The sequence below is a fragment of the Trichomycterus rosablanca genome, chromosome 22, assembly GCF_030014385.1.
Source record: "Trichomycterus rosablanca isolate fTriRos1 chromosome 22, fTriRos1.hap1, whole genome shotgun sequence".
NCBI classification, from domain to species: domain Eukaryota; kingdom Metazoa; phylum Chordata; class Actinopteri; order Siluriformes; family Trichomycteridae; genus Trichomycterus; species Trichomycterus rosablanca.
Window position 1 is genome coordinate 16,405,326 of NC_086009.1, and position 27,999 is coordinate 16,433,324.

Genomic DNA, 27,999 nt, shown 5'->3' on the forward strand with positions numbered 1-27,999 from the left:
CAAAATCATAAAAGAGATTGGCCTAAACAGTGACACACACACACACACATAAAGGACATTCTCAGCACAGGGAGCTAATCTCACTTTTGCTGCAGCCCCACTTGCAGCAGGCATTGGACAGTCCTATTACCACGTCTCGGCCCATCCTGCTGGAGCTTCGCAGGGCTTCCAGTACGTCATCCGAGATGAGGGAGCGAACAGGCCGGCTGAACCCATCACCTTCCTGCCCATTTTGTGCCATTCCAAAAGAATCGGGCTCAGAGTCGTGTTGGAAGAAGAAGTTTGGACCAGAGGACCGACCCCAGCTATCTGCAGCATCGTTGAAGTCTGAGCTGAAGGTGTCTAGACTTAGTTCATCTGTAGGTGGAAAAGAGGTGAGGACATAGTTTGTGGATGCAGCATTTGCCTAACATTAGCTCTCTTTAAACGGAAACTGTCAGAATTATAACTGTACCTTGTAAAGACCTTACAAGTCTTTCATCCAGAATAAGTGTTGGGTTGGTTTCCTACCTGTGCTTGTGATGGAGCGTCTCCAACGTGATCCTCCGCAGGTGAAGATGACAGCACGAATAAACTCCCGGCCACACAGTTTAACACCATACGAGGGCCGATCTATTGCCCTCACGCCAGCCAGCAGCAGACACAAAGCTAGAAGTGCAGCGTTCCACATTATGAAGCAGGTGGAGAGATCAGTGTAAGGGGATGCTGGATACTCAGCTGTTGCGGCTCTGTGTTGATTGTGCTGAATTTCACCTCTGCTTTATAAACACTCACATGCACCATCCCACCTGACTAAGGAGTCATAGATAACCAGATGAGGTAAAACTCGGGACCTTTCCAGACAAAGGAGTGACCAAAATGGCAATTAACTTAGACACATGAGATAAAAAATATCATAATCTGTTGCACATATAGGTCATTTCTAATGTCTACATTATTTTTATGTACTTGTGTGCCTCTTGTCTTTGGCTGAACCCTGTAATAAACAGCAACCATAGGCTATACTAAACTTTAATTCATTGTGTAAATTATAGTGCAGTTAATGGGGTTTTTAACGTAATGGCTATAAATGTTCACTCATATAACATCCTGGTACCAGGGCTTCAGAGGTACTGTGGTTTTGGCAGCAAATTAAGGGGGTGGTCATAATCTTTAGCTTATTATTAATGTTTGTATTAGTGCTACTCTCTCAATATAAAATCAAGAAGAAAAAGTTCCACCTTAGTGGAAATTCAACAGCTTCACCACAGTCCGGAAATTGCCATAACACGTCTTCACAACCTTTGACTTTAATTAAACTTATTTGTCATATTTTTCATTTTTTTATTTGCAGCTTGGTGTGAGAGGTGAAGCAGGGTGATCATCACAGGCTCGGAGGGAATGGGGTTCGAGAGGTAGTCAGGATTCAGAGAGCATGACATTTTCAAAGATGATAACGCATTTCGTCTGACTCTGTAAAACCACAGACAAAGATCCTCAATTTGCAAAGTGACAATGGAATCGTGAATTTGTTATCAGAATGCTGGTGAAAATGCCAACAGCGTGGCATTTGATGCCACATTACGCACATACTCACATTGTCTGCAGAGGACAAGCCAGAGGCCAAGGGCACAGAGACATGGGTTTATTCTGATTATTCTGCCATCTTTTTTAACACTAGTTAAACATTTAGTTATTAATGAACACTGTGAGTCATAGGCAACCCACACCTCGACGAGGGGTCATTAGCCCTACTCATTAGGAGATGAAATTAAAGGTGTGGGTTGTACAGGTATCTTATCTTCTAATCAATCTGTACAGGGAATAAAAAAGGACTGAAAATTTAACTAACAATTACAAACAGCTGCACATCTGAGTTCTGTTATACTGACGCTCAAGTCACAGCATGTCTTCCAAAAAGCTTTGACAATAAAGAACTATTATATGTGGGATCTCAAGTCTAATCCACCTAAGGGTGCATTAGTCACTGCAAAAACGACTTATTGGTTCAAAAGAATCTTTATTTGTAAAGATGAACTGTGATCGTAAGTTAAAGCTCATTGACTGGGATAGATGTCTTTTTTTATAGGATAAATGCTAAATGCCTCAAAATACATCCACAAACACAACCACCAATTTTAATAAACATTTTAGTGACACAGTCTCAACAAAAAACTGTGTGTTTTAGGATTTACTGTCAGGGCTGCAATTTGAAAACCTTTTGTATCAACCCCTCACACACAAAGATTCATAAGATGTTTAAAGGAAAAATGCAAGGTAGACAGAAAGATTAAAGCCAATGATTGATTTGCATTGTTGCCAACAATTATAAGGCAATTATAAGTGCAGTACCGACCGCATCTTTTTACCTGCAGGAGGCGAGTTCATATGCGGATCAGCGTTGTGTACCGAGAGCCACACCCTGATCGATGCATTATTCCTCGACTCTGTGCAGGCGCCATCAGTCAGCCAGCAGAGGTCGTAATTGCATCAGTCATGAGAAGCCCTGGTCTGGCTTCCCAGTGAACCAATCGTTGTTCATGTAGCTGCCCAGCCCAGCCTGATGGCAGATAAGTCTTATTTCTAAACATATATATTTATAAAATATTAGCAACAATGTACAATTACTGCTGGTTGCATGTAAATTGCTTAGAACAGCGTTTCCCAACCTTTTTTGTACCACGGACCGGTTTCATATATGATATAATTTCACGGACCGGCGGGAAAGGGAGGGTTTAATAATATTGCACACAAACGATGTAAAATGAGCTTTTTTCAATGCAATGAGACACTGCTCCCACCTAGGGGTGACAATAAAACAATTACCCGAAATAGAAGCAGTGAAAACTGCCGGTAACGGTCCGCGGCCCGGTGGTTGGGGACCACTGGCTTAGAAGGATCAGAAATGTTCCTGTTAAGCCGCTCAGGTGGCGCAGCGGTAAAAACACACGCTGTTCACCAGAGCTGAGATCTCGAATATATCGTATCGAATCCCGGCTCTGCCTGCCGGCTGAGGCCGAGCGGCCACATGAACAACGACTGGCCGGTTGTTCAGATAGGGGCGGGACTAAGCCGGATGGGGACTCTCTTTCAGACTGGTTGGTGGCGCCTGCACGGATATGGGGAAGGAATGCGGTAGAGGGTGTGGCTCTCCGTACACAGCGCTGTACTGCACAGCACTCGTCAAGTGTAGGTGATAAGATGTTCGATTGCTGTGCACGTGTCGGAGGGGGCGTGGAGCAGCCTCGTCCTCCTCAATCAGGAGCAGGGACCAGCATTAGTGAGAGGATGATTGACGGGCAGAAATCGGATGCACTACAGTGGGAGAAAAAAGGGGGGGGGGGGGGGGGGGGGGGGGGGGGGGGGGGTGTTCATGTTACTGTTGCGGCATTCAGCAGGCACTTTTATCCAAAACGACTTACAATTATGACTGAATACAATATGAGCAACTGAGGGGTGAGGACCTTGCTCGGGGGTCCAACAGTTGGGCATATGATGAGGCTTAAACTAGACAGTCTGGCTCTTTTCAATATTTACGCTTTATACATTTTGTGACACTTTTGCTTCAATTTATTAAAACAGATGTTTTCACTTTATTTGAAATAGTACAAACAGTAAAATATTGACCAGTGCACCTTTAAGCTGCTCACAACTATCACGGACGCCAAATGTGAACAAATTAGGCGCAGCAGGCAAGACTGACACCTTCATTTAACCAATCAGTAAAAGACAACTTCGGCGCCGTCGAGGTATTTTGACCAATGAGATGCAAAGAAGGGGGCGGGAAGTGAGCGGGTGGGTAGCAACAGTTGCCCGGGTGAGGACGAAGCGCCATAGCCACGGTAGTCCTGGCGACAAGAGCCCAGCAACGAGAATCAACAACAACATCCCGATTCATTGAAACGCCAAAATTAAAGAAAATCAAACCCAGAGGTGGAAAATTCACTCGGATCAGGAGGTGAATTATTCTATTTATTTTGCACCGCGGATCACACGTGTGAGAGAAAAGGAAACGATTGTGAGGATGTATTTGTAAGTCTGGCTGGGTTAGAATGTGTCAGTAGCCATTACAGGCACCTGCTGTGCTCGGAGTGAAGTGCAGGCGCTGACGGGAACTAGCCGAGATGCGGATCAACACAGCGCGAACTGGCATCGTTCTTTGCCAAGCTACTCGTTGTTATGACGATGTAAAACGCTACACTGTAGGTACAAAATGGCGGGTTGTTAGCCAGGATATGCGAGTCTACACACTGCTAGCTGCTGCCACTCACTTTCACTAGCCTGCTAGCGTTGCTAGGTAGCCTCGGTTGCAAATAAACGCCGTTGGCATAGCTACACCCGGCTGCGTCTTTAACCGCATGTCACCTAACTAAACCGTGTGTTGACTGTAAAAACGGCATGACTCGTTTTATACCAGTTTTTTTAAACTATATGGTGCGTTATTATGCATAATATTAGAGAATAACGGTATGTCACGTCAAATCAAATACTCATTCCTGATTGGCTGGGAGGTTTGCAACAATTAATTATAGTTACACACTTGTAAAGTAGGTCCGGTCAAAAATGTTATAAATCAATGCGCCTGCTTTAACGTTATAATCATTCTTTTATTTTTGCTGACAGACCATAACAACAACTACATTAAAAGTTAGATACATTACATACACTTATATGTGCCAATTTAGTCAAAAGAACATTTGTAATATACTGAACTCAATAATAAGGACGTCCAAGTAATAATAATTATAATAGTGTCCAAGTACTTTTGGCAATATAGTGTCCAGTTGATGAAGATGCATGATGGTGGTGTAACCGGGGACTGGATTAATTACTATTATAAATATGTTATGAAGCAGAAATATTACATTACATAACATTGCTTTTACCACAAATTTGAATTCTGACAGACCATAACAACAACTACATTAAAAGTTAGATACGACACATACACTTATATGTGCCCATTTAGTCAAAAGAACATTTGTAATATACTGAACTCAATAATAAGGACGTCCAAGTAACAATAATTATAATGGTGTCCAAATACTTTTGGCAATATAGTGTCCAGTTGATGAAGATGCATGATGGTGGTGTAACGGGAGACTGGATTAATTACTGTTATAAATATGAAGTTATGAAGCAGAAATATTACATTTAATAACATTGCTTTTACCACAGATTTGAATCCTGACAGACCATAACAACAACTACATTAAAAGTTAGATACATTACATACACTACATAACCATAATATTAGTTTGACTGAGTTGCCATCTCCCTTTCTACAAGATTTTGGAGTGTGTCTGTGCGAGTTGGGGTCCATTCAGTCAAAAGAACATTTGTAACATACTGAACTCAATAATAAGAACGTCCAAATAATAATAATTATAATGGTGTCCAAATACTTTTGGCAATATAGTGTAACGAGTTTGGGATGTTCAGTTGATGATGATGCATGATACTACTATAAATATGTTACTCTATGAAGATGTTATGAAGTTGTTGTAACTGGAATGGTGTAACCATGACTATATCAATTTTATTTTTTTAACTGTTTTCTATAAGAGTAAACAAAATCTCCAACAGATCCACAGGCTGCATTATTAATGTCATCATCAGTAATGACATAACGTGATGTGTACTGTCTTGAAGTTCTGTCTAGCACTGCAGTATACATTTACCTACAGTATTAGGGGTGACAGGATGGCACATCAGAAGCTAATTTCTTATTGGCTCGAAAGTGTACTACACCTGTAAAATATGTCCAGTCAAACATATAATTACAGTACTAAATCAATGTGCCTGCTAAAATAAACCATGAATAAAAACGTTAATACTAGGGATGGGACGATCGATCGGCTACGAATCGGTATCAAAATATGCTATCGGCGATCGGCGATATTTCCTAAAAGTAGCCGATCCGATGGTGTGATATATAAAGACCATGTTAAGTTAACAGCTCAGTGGATTGATCCAGACTTTGAGCTACGAAGCACCAACCATCACATCGCCATTCATCAACAATCGTACAGAAACCATCGTGAAAGCTCTTACGATGTAATTTTGCTGATTGTAATATTTACTTTAAAAAGATAATTCAACCCGGTCACATCTGAGTCGATTCTTTCAGCACGTTATATAAACTCCTGGTTCACTTTGGTAAATCGTAAGCGGTTCTTACTTGTGATGTAGATGAGAACAGAAGACGTTACAGAGCCAATCCGGTTTATCTTTACTGTGAGGCTCTTTTTAAGTTTATTTACTGCTAAACCCCCCCCCCCCCCCCCCCCCCCGATCGGAATCGGCTATCGGCCGATGTCACTGAAAGGAGATCGGAGATCGGAATCGGTGCCAAAAACCCCGATCGGTCCATCTCTAGTTAATACAGTTAAAGATTAGCTTCTGTTATATAATATATATATATTCGTAAAGCTTGTATGAAATGAGAGCACTAAAGCATGATCATAAGGACAAATGTGTAATGGTGGCGGTGTGGAGGACATATATTAAGTTTGAAGGTATATTGTTTGATAGTTTTGTCTCTGACAGCTTTAGGAAACTTATTAACCTTCATAATAATTGCTACTTGTTATGTAAAATCTTCACAACATCTTTTAAAATGAATCCAGGTGTCATTTGTGCAAGATTTTTGATTAAAACTTCCCCATCATTTAAAAAAATAATTTTATGTACATATTTATAAAGACAAAGTAAAAGTAATTGTGTAAAATTAAAGTGGATATATGTACTGGCTGTATATTAAATGAACACATGGGCAATTTAGACTTATTACTTTATATATTGTGTGAACACATGTAATGTTCATATGTGAGTTTCAATTTGCACATCCTCTGCACAAAAACAGCCATTAGTAACACACATTTACTTGTAGCATTATTTAAAGGAAGTGGTGCCTTGTTGTGTAATTGTGAATATATGAGAAGTATCCTGGAGACAGTAGACATATAAGTAGTAGATTAAGGAACTAGCACATTCAGGAAAGCTTTAAGCCATTTTGTTCTCTAACCTATGTGTGTGTGCTTGTCTGCGTTTTTCTCAGTACTACACACTTTAAATAGAGATCACGTTACTTGTAACAGGACACCAAACGCTTTACCTAATCTTTCTTATACCTTTTACTGGGCCACTGTAATGGCTGTTGGGGGAATACCTGAGTAAAGCTGTGTAGCAGAGGGGGATTTCTGTTTCAGAATAAACTCAGAAGTCAGTAAAGTAAAAGTAAAGCATAAGTAAACCTGAGTCAGAACTGAGTAAATGTTTTGGATAAGTCATAACTGGCTGATAATACATTGAAAGAATGTTTGTGGTTACATGACACAAATCATAGTTACCTAATTCTCGGATGTAAGAACTGAATTAGGGAACTACATAAGTGGATTTTAGCTTAGAAGTGAGGTTATTCAGCTAACAAAACTCACTGATCACTTTATTAGGTACATCTAGCTGGTACATACATTCATTTATTATTTTATATGCTCCACTTACCATAAAGATGGTCTTAGTGGGTATACAGTTGCTTGCTGTGGCTCATATTTTGCTCTGTACATTTTGTGCCCAATTTATCAATCCAAATGGACCCTTTTAGATACCTGAATAAATATAGTTTACCACTACTGACCTCATTAAAAACATAGCCTGTTAGCACTCATTGTAGGTGTACAGTTAGAAACTACAGCAGCAGTCCCCAACCTTTTTTGCAGCACAGACCGGACTGGTTTCATATAAGATATAATTTCACGGACTGGCGGGGGCATGAGGATTTAATATAGAATAACTATAGAATGGAAAATCAGTGTGAATTTGATGCAATGAGACACTGCTCCCACCTAGTGGTGATTGGAAACAATAACACCCAAAGAGTTTTGGAAATTGAATTGCTCTTGTAGTGATCTTGAATTATTTATTCTTTCTGTGAACTAGAGCTCTTTTCTTTTTTCCCAGCAGTGACACTGAGGTGTTTGAAAATCCCAACAACACAGCTGCACTACATCTAAAACACCTCTAACAGTATAACACATTACCATGTTATTACCATGTTAGTATCATCACAGTGCTGGAAATGGTCCATGTGGTGACAGAATATGCAAACTCATGACTTCAACCCAGTCTGGGTCTCGTCTTGGCTTGGCCTCACATTTTATGGGTCTTGATTAGCCTATGGTAGGACTAAGAAAGTGGACACTAGGTTCAAGAGCAGTCATATACACTAACACTACACTGAGGAGACCTATGCAGAGCCTACATGGCCAGCTGGGGTGTTGTCCAATCAACATGGGTTGAAAGATTGTATAGGGGTATTGAATATATATAAAAATTGGGGTAGAAATGGGTATCATTTGGGTACTTTGGTTTTCTTCCACTTTCTTAAACAAGCCCTGTATTGTAAATTGGCTCTAAATTGCCCCTAGACTCCAGATTTATTGCAACCCTGCAGTTTTCCAATAGATTTATGAATTTATGATTTTCTGCAGTTGTATAAAGTCCACAATGATTGTGCTTTTTCAATTAATATTACAAGTATGTCACGCGTAAATGTACTTCCCATTCATTCTCACATCCTTTTTTCTAAACTGCATCCTGTTTTAAGATTCCTGTTCTCCCCTTGCAGCATTGCAACCAGGCTATCCTGATGGCGACTCCAGCGTACGTGGGGGAGCTGCAGCAGAACTCCCAACCTCAAGCAGGCGCTGTGACCGTGACAGCAGGCCAGCCGGTCGTTGTCACAACTGCGACCGCGCAGCAGTACCTGTCGGAGTTACAGAACACCGTGACCTCTGGCTCGACGGTGTTGACCTCCGGCCAGGTCACGCCTCCTCCGGCACAGACCCCGCCCAGTCAAGCCCCACCCACACAGACGCAGTATGTCCCGGCGGAGATGAGCTCACCCACGCAGTCCAGCAATGCCCAGGGCACGCCGCAGTACATCGTGGTCACAGTTACAGGTGAGAACGTTTAACCCGCCAACTGTTTAGTACAGTCCACATATTCTACACAGGCTTAATGTCGGGAAGTTCGGATTGGTCCTTCCAGTATCTTAATTTTAGCATGATTTTGCAATCTCAGTGCCAGTTTTGTTGAACCAAAGATCTAAGAATTTTGAGATCCATCCAGCATTCTTATTTTTCGGTCGCACTTCTCTTGGCAGCAAAACAGCTCCAGGGCAAAATACTAACAGTAGATACATTGTTGTTGGGTTTGAATGCCTTATTTTTTTTCCTAACCAGATTTCTGGCCTTTGGTCCCAAAAAACTATCTTTTTTCATCAGACCACCGACTTCTATCCAACAGGTTTTTTTTTGTGCATGTAATCAACCTCTAAATCTAATGGTGAATGTACATAGCTCTTAAAGGGGGTCAGGTATAATAACGAACACTTCATCACATTTCCAACATGTACCTATGACTTTTTTATCAGCTTACTTTCTACCGTTCCCCCCTTAGAGGGCTCCATCCATTCCAGTGACTCGGTCTCTGATTCCAGTCCTCCACCTGCAGTGGTGCAGACCGGAGTTCCGACTCAGGTGGTGCAGCAGGTGCAGTCATCTCAACAGGTATACACACTCATACACTCAGATAACTTTTAGACTGACTCTTGGGGTTAAATGTAATGTCCTCATGATGCCTTTTATTATGCCTAACGTGATTAAAAACAACTGGATCAAAGTTTCTTCATATTTGATATTTACGGCATTTAACAGATGCTATTATCCAAAGTGACTTACAGTACTGTGACAGTATATTGTCTAAGCAATTGAGGGTTAAGGACCTTGCTCAAGGGTCCAACAGCGACCTTTTGGTTACTAGTTCAGTACCTTAACCGCTAGGCTACAGCTGCCCACATTTTGATGATGTTTTTACATCCTGGCAGCTGATTATTAAAGTACATTTAGGAACACTGTTCAGTTTTATTACTACAATGTATTATTGACTACATTTCCCAGACTCCTTTGCCCTGGTTTGTTTATACTTTTCAAAAGAGTTACACAGATAAAAATGATACGGTGCAAAATCTCTATTTTTAGGGATTAATAGACAGCAAGCAAATATGCTAGTGGATGGATCAGGATGCAGGCATGCTGGTTGTTTATGTTTGCGTGAAGGATCCTGGGAGACTGATCCCAAATTAGTGTGAAACACAGGCCTAAATCAGTGTTGTGGTGACAGTTTCTCCTAAAAAAGGCAAACCTCTATTAGTGCTGTCTCCTTTAAGACTTACACATGCATTACGTTTATATGAACATAGCAGCCACATGATCAAAACATGAACGTCAGAGATGTATTAAAGGATGCTGTTAGCTTGAAACTCTGAGTTTCCATTTTTCTGTCCACAGAGGTCCGTGGTCCAAGTCACATCTCAGCCAGCCAAGACTGAACAAAGCACTCAAATGAGTGTCACCAGCCTTCAGCCTGTACACCTGACTCAGGAGGTGACGTCTCCTACACACTTTTATTTTTCTTTCTGCATGATTAAGAATTAAGAAAGGCAGATGTCCAACACAGGGTCTGTCTGAAAACCTGGTGAGCCTTGCTGTCTACTGCCTACCTAGGCAGCTGCCTAAGAAATTACACTTAGAAATAAGGCACCTCAGTAGGCAGCATTTTAAGGCATCTAAGAATTCGGACAGCTTTCTTCTCTGGAGCACACATAGGATGACGTAAAATGCGTCTATCTAGGTTTTTGGACAGACCCATAGCCTCTCAATTCTACATACACTCACTCTTTTATGTGCAAACTAGTAATCCAATGTAAGATGTGGGTATACTACTCCTATTTATATGAGCAGAGAGAAGTCACTAGCTGTGGTTAATTATAATTACTAACATAGAATAAATAGGCAAGTTAAATTACATTATCGAACTTCATTTTAAATGTCAATTCTTGGGGAATGATAGTTCTGCTATAAAAAACTTGACACGTATAACAATGCAAGAAAAGAATAATTACGTTGTTTAATAGAAAATACAAACATAATAGAATGTAAAGCATAAAAATACAACATCTTATATTGGAGAGACATGCTAGACATCTGAAAATGCCAAAGTAAAACTTGTCAAGTTAGTAAATCACTATCACAAATTATTATGGAGCCATACTTCATTAACAAATAAAGGCTTATATACGGTATGATATATAAGCCTTTAAATTGTGTCTGTGAACAGATCCAACACTATACCAACATAGCAAAAAACACGAGAACCTGTTAAACGAAACCCTGCATGTGAAGTCAGCACACTAAATTGGGGAAGTACTAACACACCAGAGAAAAGTGCCCTCCAGTTACTTACAAACAGATCTGACCATTGTTGTGATTTAACAGGACAATCACCAATGTATCAAAATGAGAACACCTTACATACATCAAGAGGCGGCACAGTGGCTCAGTGGGTCCAGGTCCAGTTTGCATGTTCTCCCCGTGTCTGTGTGGGTTTCCTCTGGGAGCTCCAGTTTCCTCCCACAGTTAATAACCTAGAGTCAACTTTGCTTTCAACAGAACTGACAGGAAATGCATCAAGTGTTTTTTTCTTCACCAGCTTCTCCTCACAGGATCTGGTCCCCATACCAGTTAAAAACCAGATTAAAGCTGCTTAGAGCATATTTATTATGTTATTTTTATTACAATCATTTATTACTGATTTTTTTTAAATCTCAGGTGTACATGGAAAGATGCATGGTTTGAATTAAGGGGGGAGATGGGGGGGGGGGGGGGGGGGGGGGGGGGGGGTTCTGACCTTCCTAATTAATACTTGGACCCCCCCTCCCAAAAAAAGAAGTAAAAACAGCAGTAGGGGGTTGTAGTTAGCCAATATATTACATAAACTGACCCCTAACTTGCACTTGTAAAGATGGTACACATATAATTTTTAAAAAGCACATAATCATATCTCAGGCACAGGTTGCTTTATTACTGTATTACTATTTTATTACTATTTTATTGTTTTTTTTATGTACAGATTGATTGGTATAAAGAATTCTCTAATTCTGCCAAGTTCTTCTCATAGACAGCGAACACACCCCAGAGAGAGCTGGAGGAAAGGGCAGAGAGGCTTAGAGAATTTGATGAAGCACAGGGAAACTACAGCGGTGATAAAGGACAGGAGCATAGAGCAGAGTACGAGCGTAGCCCTCCGCTCGATCAGCAGCAGAGCGGAGAGATAACTGAGATCAGCCTGCTTCCCGTCCATGATTATGGCTTCCCACTTTTTTACCTTTACTGTCCCAGTTACGGCTCTGAGCTGGGAGTCCCGGCAGCTACTCTGGCCACGGTTACTGAAGCCCAGTTCTTGTATGAGACAGCACATGGCTATACAGTAGGTAGATTTAGTAGGAATTGAGTCACAGGTGAAATTGATAGATGTTTTTAAGGACGTGGGAAAGGCTGGGGATTAGAGTCCAGTTCACACATTACACACATGGTAATTAATACTTATTATAAATACAAGAATTACAAATACAATCATAGACCGATCAGGCATAACATTATGACCACCTTCCTCATATTGTGTTGGTCCCCCTTTTGCTGCCAAAACAGCCCTGCAATTGTGATGCACTCTGTATTCTGACACCTTTCTATCAGAACCAGCATGAACTTCTTCAGCATATTGAGCTACAGTAGCTAGGCCTTCGCTCCCCACGTGCATCAATGAGCCTTGGCCGCCCATGACCCTGTGGCTGGTTTACCACTGTTCCTCTGACCCAGTTGTCTAGCCATCACAATCTGACCTTTGTCAAACTCGCTCAAATCCTTACGCCCATTTTTACTGCTTCTAACACATCAACTTTGAGGATAAAATGTTCACTTGCTGCCTAATATATCCCACCCACTAACAGGTGCCGTGATCAAGAGATAATCAGTGTTATTCACTTTGTTATTCACAGTGGTCATAATGTTATGCCTTGTCGGTGTATATGTTTGAATTTTAAATATCTGTTATAGCAGAGTTACTAGTTTTGTAAGAGACATTATAATTACATAGTACTTTATTAAGAAGGCCTGGTGACTATTAGGTCCGATTACTTACTGACTGTGAGAAAATGTTCACGTAGTACCACAACAGCAGTAACGAAACAGTTTACAAAGAGGAAGGAAGTCAGCAAGGAAGAAAGCAAGTGACCATGTTCCATTTTTGTATTGTGTGTGTGTGTGTGTGTGTGTGTGTGTGTGTGTGTGTGTTTGCATGTGCAGCAGCTTCAGCAGGTCCCGGTGCAGCATGTGTACACAAACCAGGTTCAGTATGTGGAAGGAGCAGACACCAACTACACTACCAGTACCATGTGAGTCCAGAGTGCTGAGCGTAAGGTTTTACCTCATTGACATTTTGGGCATTTAGCAGATGCCTTTATCCAAAGCCACTTACAGTAATGTGACAGTACACAGTCTGAGCATTTAAGGGTTAAGGGCCTTGCTCAGTGGCCCAACAACAGCAAAATGGCAGTAGCAGGGCTTGAACCAGCACCCTTAGAATACTAGTCCAGTACCTTCACCACTAGGCTACAATTGCTTCGTCCTTTGTGTCTGGTCGAGGCACCGGCACTCGACCAGACGAGTGGTTAGGGATTCACATGGAACACAAAGTGACTGTCCTTATGCGGTACGGTTATCTGTGAGAATCCACCGCTGGTTGGTGTAAAAGAAGCAGCCAGTGACTTCACACGTGTCAGAGAGGCCGAGTACAGAAAATTGGAGATGACGCAGATTATTTGTCCAGATTATCTAAATTTTTTACTAATGTTATGGACTGTAGATGGCAAAATGCTTCAATTGTTAGTAATCGTGTATAGAAAAGTTTTTACTAGCTGTATGCAGATTATTTATCCAGATTATGTAAATCTTTTACTAGTATTATGGACTGTAGATGGCAAAATGCTTCAATTGTTAGTAATCGTGTATAGAAAAGTTATTACTAGCTGTACGCAGATTATAGAAAAGTTGTTACTAGCTGTACGCAGATTATTTCTCCAGATTATCTAAATCTTTTACTAATGTTATGGACTGTAGATGGCAAAATGCTTCAATTGTTAGTAATTGTGTATAGAAAAGTTATTACTAGCTGTATGCAGAATATAGAAAAGTTATTACTAGCTGTACGCAGATTATAGAAAAGATGTTACTAGCTGTATGCAGAATATAGAAAAGTTATTACTAGCTGTACGCAGATTATAGAAAAGTTATTACTAGCTGTACGCAGATTATAGAAAAGTTGTTACTAGCTGTACGCAGATTATTTCTCCAAATTATCTAAATCTTTTACTAATGTTATGGACTGTAGATGGCAAAATGCTTACATTGTTAACCTAGAAATGTCCATTGTCCACTTTATTGCCCCTTCTTAACTTTTGTGGAATGTTTACAGACATAAAATGAGGAATGTTTAAAAAAAATCCAAAATGTTTATATTGTAACACATTTAAAACAAAGGTTAAAACATATTTTTTGTTAATTTTTAGACGCTCCAGCAGTTTCCCGTACACAGACAGCCCGCTGTACACCCAGACCAGTGGCGCTCAGTACTACGAGAGCACCAGCGTTTCCGCCTCCCAGGCCGGCTCCCCCGGCACCGCTGGCTTCGTAGCAGGGACGGGCCAACTGGTGACCAATCCCACACCTGGTACAGGGGGCGGGGCTACGGCGGTGATCGCAGCCTCCGGGACAGCGGCGAACGGCTCGGAGGACGGAGGAGGCGGGGCTAACGGAGGTGGCGGCAGCTACGTGATTCAGGGAGGCTACATGCTAGGTGGCGCCGGAGGCACCGGCAGCACCAGCAGCGTCAGCAGCGGAAACGGCCAGAGTTACTCCCACAATGCACGTGTCTCCCCGTCCACCGTGAGTATTAGCGAGGGAGAGGAGAATAGCGTGCCATCGGCAGACAAAAAGGTATGACCGAGAAAAGAAACGCCGCGGAGGAGACGAGACGACCCGAGCCGCCCGACCGCGCCCGTCACTCACTCGTCACCTTCACCCCCCCGTCAGCATCAGTACGATGCTGATAATGCCATCGTTTCCTTTCACACATCAGAGCACAGTCAAAGAGCAGACAGAGTCAGAGAAAGTCAAGCAGGTCAATCATCTGACCTTACTGACCTTCTGCCATTAGGTGCAATGCTATCTTGGATTCATTGCAGTTAGCAAAGTAGCTGTTGCAAATTTTCTGTGTGCATATATTAATAATACATTTTTTTATTCTGTCTAGGGCTGCACAATGAGGCGTAAAATTATAATCAATAATAATATTTTAATCTATATATACACTCATGAGCCAAAACATTAGGACCACCCACCTAATACGCTGTCCAAACAGCTCTGACCCACAGAGACCTGGACTTCACAAGACAACTGATGTTGACCTCCATTCCTGACTGAGAAAAGCTGTGACTAACACACGCCCCCTCCGCCATGTGGATCTCTGGCATCCTCCCTGCGAACAAATCAATCATTGTTCGCGTAGGCGCCCAGCCTGCCGGTAGCAGAGCTGAGACTGGAACGGTCGAGTTTGAGATGTCAGCTCTGGTGTACTAGCGTGTTATACCACTGCACCACCTGAGCGCCCAAATGATCTGCAATTTAAGCCACAGTAACCCTTCTATTGGTCCATACCAGACGCCACAGCCTTCATGTCCTCTGGCATCAATGAGCTTTGGCGTTCCAACAACCCGTGAGTGGTTTGAGGCTTGTCCCTTTTTAGATCACAGTCAGTGGCTATTTAACACAGCTACATGTGAGCACCTCATACTGTTTTTGTCAACTGGCCATAATGATTTGGCCATTTTAAAGTCACTCTGGTCTTCATGCCTGATCATAACTGCTGGCATTCAACATGTGAACTACGAGTAACTACCATCATTGTTAACAAAACAATAATACAATAGAAAGACAAAATAAGATAAAAGATCAAATGTTGTGATTGTCCATGTTTTTACTGGTTAGCATTGGTTTCTTCATTGCTTCTCTCGCTTGAATCCCTATCTCGTCTTTTATATTGTGTAGTCATTGATGCAAACATTAGCTGTAGCTAGAGAGTTCTCACAATATGCCACCACATCATGCGGCCAGACAGACAATTATACATTTTATGAACTAGTTGATTAAAAAACAGGTATTTTTTTATATTGTATTTATTTGTGTGCGATAAGGAAAGTTATAAAATACAATTAGGATGATAGGGATGATAAGATTTATTGTGCAGCCCTAAATCTGTCCCAGCACTAGCACATATTCCTTCTTTCACTGTGCTAGAATTCGATCAGTCTCATAACGTTTCACCTCATGATTTGCATGAGAGAGGAGAATCATCTTTTCAATCCACTTGAATGGCCTTCCAACACGGTTCAATACCTTGTTAGGGGAACCATTAACAGCTGGGTGTATGTTTTATTGCATACCCATATTGTATGCGATGGCACGCTGGGAAACGACTGCTGAGCATGTGTGTACTGCTGTTTGTATGAATTCAGGGTTTAATGCTTGTGTAATCTACATATACCTGTAGTTTATTTATATTTCATGTCATCTTTTCTTTTTCATTCGTACAGTCTTCCTAAATACATGATTCTAAAGCATGTGTGTTCATGAGTGCTGCATGTAAAATTTTATGTGCCTTGGTATAGGGCTGTCATGATTCTTATTTCCAGTTCCAGATTGTGAATCTGATGCTTCTTGCTTGATCCACAATCTGATCAAGGAGAGCCGGATCACTACACGCCCCCTCTGACCCATGCTCAAGCCGTATTGCATACGAAGAGCTTCTTGTGACCCCCGCATAGGCGCCTGTACTAACCTTAGATAGCCTTGCAGCGGCAGTGGCAAGAAACCCACTCCGACCTTCCCTCCACCAGACACGACCTATTGTGTTTGTTTGGACGCCTGGCCAGATCGTTCTGTGGTGGCTTTGCTGATGAGAGAGCCACCCGAATGCCCTTCTGTCATGATTTAAATTTTTTTATTGTAATAGAAAAGAACCGCAATATCCTGGTGTTTGGGTTTTTTAACGGCTGACGTGCCACAATGTTCTTTTTCCAACAGCATTCCTGTAAATCCCATTTTCTTGTTGGAACTGGCTTGGAATTGGGTTAGACAGAATACTGAAAGTGTATTCATGGCTGAGTATTGAGTTTTTAACATATTCAGGTTAAAAAGTAAGGCCTAAAGCACAGGTTTTTAACTTTGGGACACCTGAGATTTGATTCCCTTTGGCTGCTCCTGTTACAGCAGATCATTCGTCTACAAAAATTGAAAAAATTTCTGTCACTTATAACTGGTGCTTTTGTAGTATTGGGATTCCTCTATCAGTCAGCCCTATCAGTATATGTGTTTGTGTTCTGTACTTATTTGACTCTGTGTGTGTCATGTCACCCCTGGGCTTTTTGTCTGAGTGTGTGTGTGTGTGTGTGCTTGTGTGTGTTTCATCCCTACAGTTATCCTCTGGCCCTCAGGTGCAGTGGTTGTTGGATAATTATGAGACGGCAGAGGGCGTGAGCCTGCCTCGCTCTACTCTCTACTGCCACTACCTGCTGCACTGCCAGGAGCAAAAACTGGAGCCGGTCAATGCTGCTTCCTTTGGAAAACTCATCCGTTCTGTCTTCATGGGCCTGAAGACGAGACGCCTGGGCACTCGGTAACGAAGCATAGATCACATCAATAAAGACACTTATTATACTTATTTACTTTCTTAGAAACATCATATCAGGCACTTATTGTGCCAGCCCACTACTGCTGTGATCTCAAGCTCCATGTCAGTTGTGCTGTCGACCTGGCTGGGTGTCTAACAGGAATAATTGGCCATGCCTGAGGGAGGGAGAATGACGGGTTTACTAACCCAGAGGGGGCCCACTCGGACATGGGGAGAACATGCAAGCATCCACTCAGTTAGATATCTTGAAAACAAGCAGAATTGTGGACTCATCTTGACACATCCAAGCCCAGGACCAGAGAAGAAATTGCATTTCTTGATGCAGTGGAGGACTGTGTTAAGTGACATTGATTTTCTGAAGTTCTCCCAAGCCCATGTTTTATTAAGCTGCATGTTTTATTTGCTACACAGAATATACTAAAACAAAAAATTTAACAGTGTAATTGTGTAAATATCATGATTTATATGCAATTATAAAGCAGTTATGTTAGACTTTGGTGTTGGTACTGGTACTAAGTATTTGGTAGTACGTGAGGATTAGGTATCAATGTTGGGTATCAAAACTTTGCATTCCTAGCAGTTGCCTAATGTAACGTCCTACTTAGGGAAGGTAAAGACTGCTGGTTTTATGTTTACAGTATACGTGTAGTAATCAGTACATATGTACTACATGTACATTTTGCTTTCCTTTAGCTAAATGCTTATAGCTTGATGAACTTCTTTGTTTTAGTGGAAACTCCAAGTACCACTACTATGGGCTGAGGATTAAAGCTAGTTCCTCTCTGCTCCGGTTGATGGAAGATCAGCAGCATTTAGCCATGAGGCAGCAGCCCTTCTCTCAGAAACAGAGGTAATGTTTTACTCTGTATTTACCTCACTGTCTTATCATTTCTATGTTTGCTGTGCTTCTACCAGTAAGTGCAGTACAGCCTGTCTGTGTAACATATGTAGGCTCCCACGTGCTGTCTGTGTTTTCATCGCCAAGTGACTCATGTTTGTTGTCGCCCTCATCTGGGTACAATAAGTACAGTAATCTGCGGTAAAACACTCTAGCACACCAGATCTCGTTGGTTCGGATCTCTGCTCTGCTACCGGCAGGCTGGGCGCCTATGTGAACAATGATTGACTCATTCGCAGGGAGGGTGCCGGAGGAGATTCCTCATAACTGATGCAATTACGACCTCTGCTGGCTGATTAATATATATATTGTGCTGCACAGAGACGGGGGATAATGGGGATCAGGGTGTGACTCTCCATACACAAAGCTGATCCACATATGAACCAACCTTGTGCAGGTGAAAAGATGCAGTCGGCTAGTGCACGCATGTCGGAGGGGGCGTGTGTTAGTCACTGGACTGTTCTGCTGGACAGTCAGGCAAATTCAGTCAGCCTGTTTCTCTTTTCAAATGTAATTTATTTTCGGGCGGCTTTTGAAAGCAGAACTGCAACAACAGCGACGCCTGCTGTCTGAGCTTCAGTGCTGACTTTTGACATCACAAGACGCTCTTTGGAATACTTGGGAATCATGTTGGGATAACATGGTTCATTAGATTTGTAATCAAAACATTGTATTAAAGTAAAGAAATTAATAATTATTTTTTTATTAGTGCCCTTAGACATATTTTCCCTGACATACCTGCATAGGTTGAAACCAGTACAGAAGGTGGAAGGCATGACCAATGGAATGTCAGGGGCGGGACAACAACAGCAGCAACAGCAGCAGCAGACGTCAGGGCTTTCTGATATCAGCGCTCAGGTACAGCAGTACCAGCAGTTCCTGGGTGAGTTCACACTGAGACTGATGATCAGCCTAACAATATTAACCTCTAGTCATTTCACTTTAAATATACCCTACATTAAGCATTAATGTATGACTGACATCCTCTGTTGCTATGTGTGCAGATGCTTCCCGTGCCCTGCCAGAATTTCCTGACATCGATTTGCAGGACAAACCTTTGCCAGAGGGCATCGAGCTGGAGCACATCAAGAGCTTTCAAATGCTTTACAGAGAGCACTGTGAGGTAACGGCGTCCACCGGCATCAGTATCCGAACAGGTCATGTAGGACCACAAGCTGCTCTTTTCGACCACCACGTAGGTGGGTGTAAGTTGTTGCTTTTTACATTTTCTCAGGCTATCCTGGACGTGATGGTGAATCTGCAGTTCACGCTGGTGGAGACGTTGTGGAAAACGTTCTGGAGGTTCAATGAGAGTCAGGCGGGAGACACGGCCACACTAGCAGTGTGAGTTTAACATTTCAGCTCTTTGTTGAACCTGTTTACCTCTGACAGGTTTAAAAGCAGGTATTTTAATCATCTTGTAATGATGATTACAGGCTTTTTTTCCCCCTGTCCCAACTTGTTTGGAATGTGTTACTGAAATTAGGATGGTGTAATTGAAGATAATCAGGTAAAGTTTTTTATATCAGGTAATAAAATGTTGTTCTTGGTATTTCAGTCATGACGAGTCAGAGAAGCGGCTGCCCAAGTCGTGCCTGGTGGTGCTGTGTAAGTATGATCCGGTGCTGCGCTGGAGCCGAGACTGTGACAACACGCTGTACCAGGGCCTGGTGGAGATCCTCATCCCAGATGTACTGAGACCCATACCCAGTGAGTCATGCATTCAGCCCTCCACTATATACACCGATCAGCCATAACATTAAAACCACCTCCTTGTTTCTACACTCACTGTCCATTTTATCAGCTCCACTTACCATTTAGAAGCACTTTGTAGTTCTACAATTACTGACTGTAGTCCATCTGTTTCTCTACATACTTTTTTAACCTGCTTTCACCCTGTTCTTCAATGCTCAGGACCCCCACAGGACCACCCCAGAGCAGGTATTATTTAGGTGGTGGATGATTCTCAGCACTGCAGTGACACTGACATGGTGGTGGTGTGTTAGTGTGTGTTGTGCTGGTATGAGTGGATCAAACACAGTAGCGCTACCGTGTCCACTCACTGTCCACTCTATTAGACACTCCTACCTAGTAGGTTCACCTTGTAGATGTAAAGTCAGTCGCTCATCTATTGCTGCTGTTTGAGTTGGTCATCTTCTAGACCACAGGACGCTGCCCACGCGGCGCTGTTGGCTGGATATTTTTGGTTGGTGGACTATTTTCAGTCCAGCAGTGACAGTGAGGTGTTTAAAAACTCCAGCAGCGCTGCTGTGTCTGATCCACTCATACCAGCACAACACACACTAACACACCACCACCATGTCAGTGTCACTGCAGTACTGAGAATGATCCATCACCCAAATAATACCTGCTCTGTAGTGGTCCTGTGAGGGTCCTGACCATTGAAGAACAGGGTGAAAGCAGGCTAAAAAGGCATGTAGAGAAACAGATGGACTACAGTCAGTAACTGTAGAACTACAAAGTGCTTCTAAATGGTAAGTGGAGCTGATAAAATGGACAGTGTAGAAACAAGGAGGTGGTTTTAATGTTATGGTTGATCGGTGTATATTATAAACAGTTAAAGCCAATGTACAGTACATACACTGATAGGCATACACCATCAAGCTAGAAAATAATATAGTGACTGTATTCTAAATACTATCATCCTAGAAAGTATGATTGCCTGCATATTAATATACATGCCCTGACGAAGGGCCTCATTATATACTTTTTTTTTTTTTTTTTTTGTCTAGGTGCCTTAACTCAAGCCATCCGGAATTTTGCCAAGAGTTTGGAAAGCTGGCTGACTAACGCCATGATGAACATTCCTGAGGAGATGGTCCGGATTAAGGTAATACATCTGAACACTTACAGCACTGGAAGTCAATCGTAAGTCATGGCAGTCTATAGATTTCAAAGATTTCTTTAATTTATATAACTGATTTATTCCACCTTCAGCAATTACTGTTGCTGAAACACATGAATTAAAATTAAAAGGTGTGTCCCAATACTTTTATCCAGATTTAGGGTTTTGTCAGGCTCTAAATAAATGAACAAAGCTTACAAATAAATCTGTTGTCTAAGTGAAAAGCCGTTCATGTTTTGTGCTGATGTTTTTCACCTCTGTGTGTGTTTTCCCCTCAGGTGACGTGTGCGAACGCGTTTGCACAGACGCTGCGCCGGTACACCTCTCTGAACCACTTGGCCCAGGCTGCCCGCGCTGTGCTTCAGAACACTGCACAGATCAACCAAATGCTCAGCGACCTCAACCGAGTCGACTTTGCGAACGTACAGGTGTGTGTGTGTGTCAGTGTTTTTTTTTTTTATTACTTCTGTCATTCTAAGCTTAAAACAGAGTAATCCGAGCTCTTGTACAGCTTTTTCTGTGTGTTACTGGGGTGCACAATGTGTCTGATTAACTGGAGTGGTAATAAGAATTGCAAAAGCCAATATTGCACTAATTGCAGGATTTTGCAGTATGCAAATGAGCACTCTAACAAGTCACAGTTGTTATTATTGTTCGAGGGCAATCTGACCTTTTTTTGTGTAGAGGATTCGATAAATAGTGGTACAATCCTAATTATGTTTTGTTTTAATATCCTGCACTATTTATTGCATACAATCCCAAGATGCTATTTTTGTTCATACTGCACACAGTACACAGCTGTAACGTGTACTAACTGAACATCAGCATGCTCTCTGTGCCCTGTTTCACTGTGGGATTTCTAGACATGATCTCAGAGCTCAGAGAACTGTGTGTAAAAAAGCTTTATACGGTACTACAGGTGTTAACTGTGTGGGAAAGTGTGAAATAAGCATCATGAGTGCTTAAACCACAGGAGTTTCTAATAATGCTATTGGTTAACAGGCACATTGGGAAGACACACTTACATTAATGAAGTTTTTTGCTGATTTTTGGTCATCTCATATTCCCATTGAATTTGTTTGCATGCTGTTTAAAACGTTGTCTATGTTGTACAGCAGTGGTTCCTAAAGTGAAGGGGGGGGGGGGGGGGGGGGGGGGGGGCTATACGCTAAGAGCGTATGGCCGAGGCCCCGGGATAGATGGGATGTCCTGTCAAGGGTGTGTTCCTGTATTGCGCCTAGTGATTCTGTGAAAACCGGACCCACTGGGGCCCTGACCAGAATAAAGCGATGGTAAAATATGAAAATGAACTGAAATGGAAAATGAAGGGTGTGAGGTTAATATTTTACAAATGCGCTCAGGTAGGACAGCGGTCTGTTATGCTACCCACCACCTCTGGGATCCGGGTTTGAATCTCAGCAGTTCTGTTGGCTGGCTGGGCGTCTAGACTGACGTGACTGGCTGTGTCTGGAAAGAGGGGGGCCGAAGCACAGGGATGAATTGGCACCCTTTTCAGGGTATTCCTGCCCTGCACTCATCATGGACCTACCATGACCCTGTCCAGGATAAAGTGGTTGATCAAAGCGAAATTGATAAACAGTTAGGCTTTTTCACACTGATTGTGAACCCAGCGCTTGCTCCGTGTGCCCCCAGGAGCAGGCCTCGTGGGTGTGTAGGTGTGAGGATCGTGTGGTACAACGGCTGGAGCAGGACTTCAAGCTCACCCTGCAGCAGCAAAACTCTCTGGAGCAGTGGGCTGCCTGGCTGGATGGCGTGGTCTCCCAGGTCCTAAAGCCCTACCAAGCAAGCTCAGCCTTCCCTAAAGCTGCCAAACTGTTCCTGCTGAAATGGAGCTTCTACAGGTGAGTAAACGTAAATGTGAGGCACTGGAAAGCCACACGAATACAAAAAATTAAGGCACTAAACACAAACCTTAAATTTTGCAATTTACAGCAAATTGCATCTCGATTTCTTTCACATCTGTGAATTAGGTAAGGCTGTAGATATTAATCTAACTAATTGCAGAGGTTTGCACATCTGCCAGAACTGCCACAGATCACAAATTGTGCCTTTAGTGATGTTAGTTAGCTTATCAACAGCATCATCTTTCTATATGCATGACATCTATTGGTGATTGGATTCTAAACAGTCACATCCTGTTTCTATTTTTAGCCACGGACGGTAACTCTGAAGCACTTTTACAGTATTAAGGAGGCACTTTTATTAAGAACAACATACAGTGTAAACATTTCCTTACTCTAGTGCATGTAGACAGTAAACAGTCTAGGAACACACACCTGCTGAAAACCTGCTACAGTGGTACCTTGTAACTCGACGCGAAATATGTCCCCTTAAACTCAACTTTCTTTTAAACTTGACGTGTTCAGCCTTTAAAAAATTTATTTATTTAATTCAGTTAGCGCTTGGCTGGAGCGGTGCGGTAAAACGTCATCAAAGTGCCAATATGTGATGAATCCGCATTTGTGTGGAATAACCGTCAAATCCACTCTAAACATGTCCACATGTATCTGTGTTTAACTGGATTTTCCTCCTGTTTCACTTTGAAACTTGTGCTATAGCTCGAGGTTTATATAAGCTGGACCATGGAACGCGTTAACAAGTTTCCCATACATCCTTATTTTTATTTATTTATTTATTTTTACATTTTGTTTATGCATTTTCTCCCCTTTTATCCCTTTTAGCACGTCCAATTGCCCAAATGCGTCATGCTTCCTCTCTACCAACGCCGATCCCTGCTCTGATTGAGGAGAACGAAGCTAACCCACCCCCCCCCGACACGTGGGCAGCAGCCGTATGCATCTTATCACCTACACTTTGACGAGTGCAGGGCAGCTCAGCGTTGTGTACGAAGAGACACACCCTAACAGCACTCTTTTCTCATCTCTGTGCAGGCGCCATCAATCAGCCAACAGAGGTCGTAATTGCACCAGTCATGAGAGAGAGACCCCATCCGGCTTAGTCCCGCCCATATCTGAACAACAGGCCAATCGTTGTTCATGTGGCTGCTTAGACGGCAGGCAGAGCTGAGATTCGATACGATGTATTCGAGATCCCAGCTCTGGTTCCAGCGTGTGTTTTTACCGCTGCACCACCTGAGCGGCCGAAGCTTGTCGCCACTCCCAGAACCAATTGACGTCGAGTTTCAAGGTACCACTGTATACGTAGAGAACAGAAGAAACATTTAAGTCTGAGGCTAGTTTTTATTTAAATACTTAGCACAGTGGTGCACCTTTGGTCATTTTTTGAAGTTGGCAAGAGACTCGGCTGTTAGTGCAATTTTGCAGGTTATGTATTCGAATAACTTTGAATAACAGTTAGCTTGACTGCTAGCTACTGTATGTGCTATCAGAATGACGACGTACTATTTAGTACAGCAGTATGCGCTATGGGACGCAGCCAGAAAATAGCTGTTCTGGCATTTGGTTCTGTTGAAAACACAAAATATAATTATGTTCTTTCAAATAGTTGGCTACTATTAATTCACTGATAATATGACTCATATATTACTGTAAAGTCTAACACATCTGCTTCTGACAAATGAAAGGTGGTTATTAGTAGACATAAAAAACACTTGACGTCTATCTTTTGATCTACAGCTCTATGGTAATCAGAGATCTGACACTGCGCAGTGCAGCGAGTTTTGGCTCCTTCCACCTCATCCGTCTGCTCTACGATGAGTACATGTATTACCTGATTGAGCACAGAGTGGCCCAGGCTAAAGGGGAGACCCCCATCGCAGTCATGGGAGAGGTATGTGAACTCAAACGCTGTATTAAAATAAGCACCGAATGTCAAAGTGCTTACTGTACACTAAATACAGAACGGCATGTTGGAAGGTTATAAGTTTGGTTTTGAGTCACTTGACTTTTTGTTTTTCTTTTCACCCAGTTTGCCAGCCTCGGTCGCAGTTTGCATTCACTGGATCCAGATAAAGGTAATCAGCCATACTAACAATTTCCCACAATACAATACATTGACTAAACACTATAAATGGTTGCCAGATTTGGAGGATTTCTATAAACACTGACAAATCACAGACTAAACCAATTGCTTAAATTAAAAATTGACAGTATTTATGACATGCTATTGATCCAAAGCAACTTACTACAGTCCAAGCCTTTGAAGGTTAAGGACTTTGCTCAAGGGTTCAAACAATACCAACCTGGCAGTGGTAGGGCTTGAACCAGCCACCTTCTGCTTACTAATCCAGGACTGCAGCTTGTGATCATCGCTTGCAATCAAGACTAGTTACATTTACATTTTCAACATTTAGCAGATGCTTTTATCCAATGCAACTTACAGTACTGTGGAAGTCTAAGCAATTGAGGGTTAAAGGCCTTGCTCAAGGGCCCAACAGTGACAACCTGGCAGTGGTAGGGCTTGAACCAGTGACCTTTTGATTACTAGTCTGGTACCCTAAGCGCTAGGCTACAACTGCCCTGATAAAAAAATGACTAGAAATGATAGAAATTCTCCTGGCTTTTCCAGGACGAGCAAATTCTGAATCCCTTCAAATGTATATGTAACCCTTATTGTAGCCCTCTGCATTATTGGTGCCTTCTAAGATGTCCAAGTTACCAATGCCACCAATATCAATGCTTCAACAATGAATCACAGGCTATTAATATTAATTTTGATTTCTTCAGATTCTCTCTAGAGCCTTTTAATAATGTTATGGACTGTAAATGGTGTAGCCCAGGGACGTCCAAACTTTTTGTGTCCCTTTACAATTTTTGCTACGGCTTGCATGGTATTTTAGGTATCTTAAATAAAATTATAGTTGGCCCACTATCGCATACAACAAATATCTTCTTTCCCCAAACTCATAACATTAATGTAATGCCTACATTAATGTTCCTGAGTTTTTTTGGATAAACCTGATGGCTCCAAAGAAACGAAAAACTAGACAGTGAATGCTGGGACAATTAATATTTGGTTTATTAATCATTGTGTTGTTTATATGATGAAAAAACTGGCCAGACACTGTATATGCAAGAAAATAATTATATGGACGACTAACGTCCAGCCAGTTGGAAACAGTGATGCTTCTGTTGCCTCTTAATCATGCTGTACTGGCATTTACGCAGTATGTGTACGCATGTTCTGTAGATTTAAGTTCAGGGAAAAAAATATGTTAGAGTCATTTTCATTCGGACTTTCAGTTTCAAAACAGCTAGATTCTGCCAAAATTGCTGACTGTATCCTCAAGATCTACTACTTAAAGGTGCACTATTCTACTATTCTATACTATTCTATATTTCACTATTCTATCCAGAGAACACAGTGAAATGTAATTACTGTTAAATAAATAATAAGCAAGTGGACTGTTCATTCGGTCTCGACTTTCATAAATGCAAACATGACAGCCTCTAATGTTAAAGAGTCAGTTTTGTAGGGTCAAAAGATTAACAAATGATTCCAATATTTGTAGAAGAGGACGACGATGAGGAAGATGAGAGCGAGGATGACTGCCAGGAGTTGGCTTTGCCCTCTGATGGCACCGCCCTTGGCGAGGAGTCTTTGGAACCCCCTGCCAAACTGGCCCGAACAGACCAGCGAATTGTCTTCGGCAGCAGTGAAAACTGAGAACACACACACGTACACACGTACACACGTACACACGTACACACGTACACACGTACACACCGCACTAACATTCAGTATGTACAATAAGTGAAATATATGCTGCAGCTTACGCAACTCATTCCTACACACACACACACACACATACTGGAACAGTCACACACACAAACACACGTCTACAGAAATACTTTAGTGTGTTTTATTTCAATCTGATATCTATCCAGTGCATCTGTGGAGCATGTGTGATTCTGAGACCAAAATATCAAGACATTTTCTTTGTTATGTACAAAAAATGTAACCCCTTTTTACCCAAAACTTACTTAGAATAGAAGTAAGTTTTTATGCATTTTACCCTCTTTTTCTCCCAGTTTAGCATAGCCAATCCACTGCTGGGGATTCTGAGGGCATCCATGGAGAGTATATTCACCTGACACACTCCCTCCGATGTGTGCACGGTCCACCAACCCTTTCTTATTTACCCATACTTTGGTGGATTTGCACAAGAGGTCGGCTTTGCCTGGATCAATTCTGAAATGACAAATATGCTTGCAGTATCAGAATAGGGGCTTTTCAGTTCCCAGTCCCATTATATATTTTTAAGCAGAAGTAAAAGCAAGTTTGAACTTGGCTATTGGTCGGACACATATCAGTGCACTCTATGTGCAGGTCCCAGGCCTGGATAAATATACGATTACGCTAAAAAAGGCATCCAGCATTAAAAACTGTCCCAAATCAAATATGCAAAGAATGATCAGCTGTTGCGACCCCTAATGGGAGCAGCCGAAAGGAGTCATCATCGGCATACACAATTTACTTATTTATTATTTATTTAATGTATACAAGAAGTATTAACCTGGCAACCCTATGTGGTGCGTTTTAAGGCGAATACAAGTAAGTACGACTCATATAAACATGTAAACACATCTTAAACCAAATATGAGCACATCTTTAGTTCTCCAATACTACAGAGTCTTAATTTAACAGGTGTCATGTCTTTATTATTTAT

General features: G+C 41.9%; 2 protein-coding genes across 9 annotated transcripts; one reads left to right on the forward strand and one right to left on the reverse strand.

The window, feature by feature from the left end:
- Positions 1-4,168, reverse strand: rln3a (relaxin 3a). 2 transcript variants are annotated; one of them, XM_063018864.1, is made up of 3 exons: positions 4,051-4,168; positions 511-792; positions 1-357 (listed from the first exon to the last, which is right to left on the reverse strand). In XM_063018864.1, the coding sequence occupies exons 2-3, from the start codon at positions 668-670 to the stop codon at positions 62-64; spliced, it is 456 nt and encodes a 151-aa protein (XP_062874934.1). In that variant the 5' UTR covers positions 671-792; positions 4,051-4,168; the 3' UTR covers positions 1-61. The 2 variants fall into 2 exon arrangements, with proteins under 2 accessions (XP_062874934.1, XP_062874933.1); XM_063018863.1 differs by lacking the exon at positions 4,051-4,168 and adding an exon at positions 2,349-2,438 and having other exon boundaries at positions 511-833.
- rfx1a (regulatory factor X, 1a (influences HLA class II expression)) lies at positions 3,852-27,974 on the forward strand. Of its 7 annotated transcripts, none has more exons than XM_063018859.1 (19): positions 3,852-3,937; positions 8,609-8,942; positions 9,442-9,551; positions 10,332-10,427; positions 12,001-12,309; positions 13,185-13,273; positions 14,447-14,873; positions 17,411-17,610; positions 18,356-18,475; positions 19,270-19,406; positions 19,528-19,646; positions 19,758-19,867; positions 20,082-20,233; positions 21,277-21,374; positions 21,668-21,817; positions 23,043-23,251; positions 25,007-25,160; positions 25,299-25,344; positions 26,842-27,974. In XM_063018859.1, exons 2-19 carry the CDS (start codon positions 8,630-8,632, stop codon positions 26,994-26,996), a joined length of 2,994 nt encoding a protein of 997 aa, XP_062874929.1. In that variant the 5' UTR covers positions 3,852-3,937; positions 8,609-8,629; the 3' UTR covers positions 26,997-27,974. The 7 variants fall into 7 exon arrangements, with proteins under 7 accessions (XP_062874929.1, XP_062874926.1, XP_062874928.1 ...); XM_063018856.1 differs by lacking the exon at positions 3,852-3,937 and adding an exon at positions 3,969-4,181; XM_063018858.1 differs by lacking the exon at positions 3,852-3,937 and adding an exon at positions 3,969-4,181 and having other exon boundaries at positions 14,447-14,822.
- Positions 27,975-27,999: the final 25 nt, after the last annotated feature.

What these genes read in the sequence shown, in the direction of transcription:
- rln3a (XM_063018864.1), bottom strand. Translation starts at nt 670, where the DNA reads ATGTGGAACGCTGCACTTCTAGCTTTGTGTCTGCTGCTGGCTGGCGTG. An exon ending in ACGCTCCATCACAAGCACAG is followed by an intron (nt 358 to 510) that starts GTAGGAAACCAA and finishes TTCCACCTACAG; the next exon opens with ATGAACTAAGTCTAGACACC.
- rfx1a (XM_063018856.1), top strand. Translation starts at nt 4,104, where the DNA reads ATGCGGATCAACACAGCGCGAACTGGCATCGTTCTTTGCCAAGCTACT. An exon ending in CATCGTGGTCACAGTTACAG is followed by an intron (nt 8,943 to 9,441) that starts GTGAGAACGTTT and finishes TTCCCCCCTTAG; the next exon opens with AGGGCTCCATCCATTCCAGT. An exon ending in CCCTTCTCTCAGAAACAGAG is followed by an intron (nt 18,476 to 19,269) that starts GTAATGTTTTAC and finishes ATACCTGCATAG; the next exon opens with GTTGAAACCAGTACAGAAGG.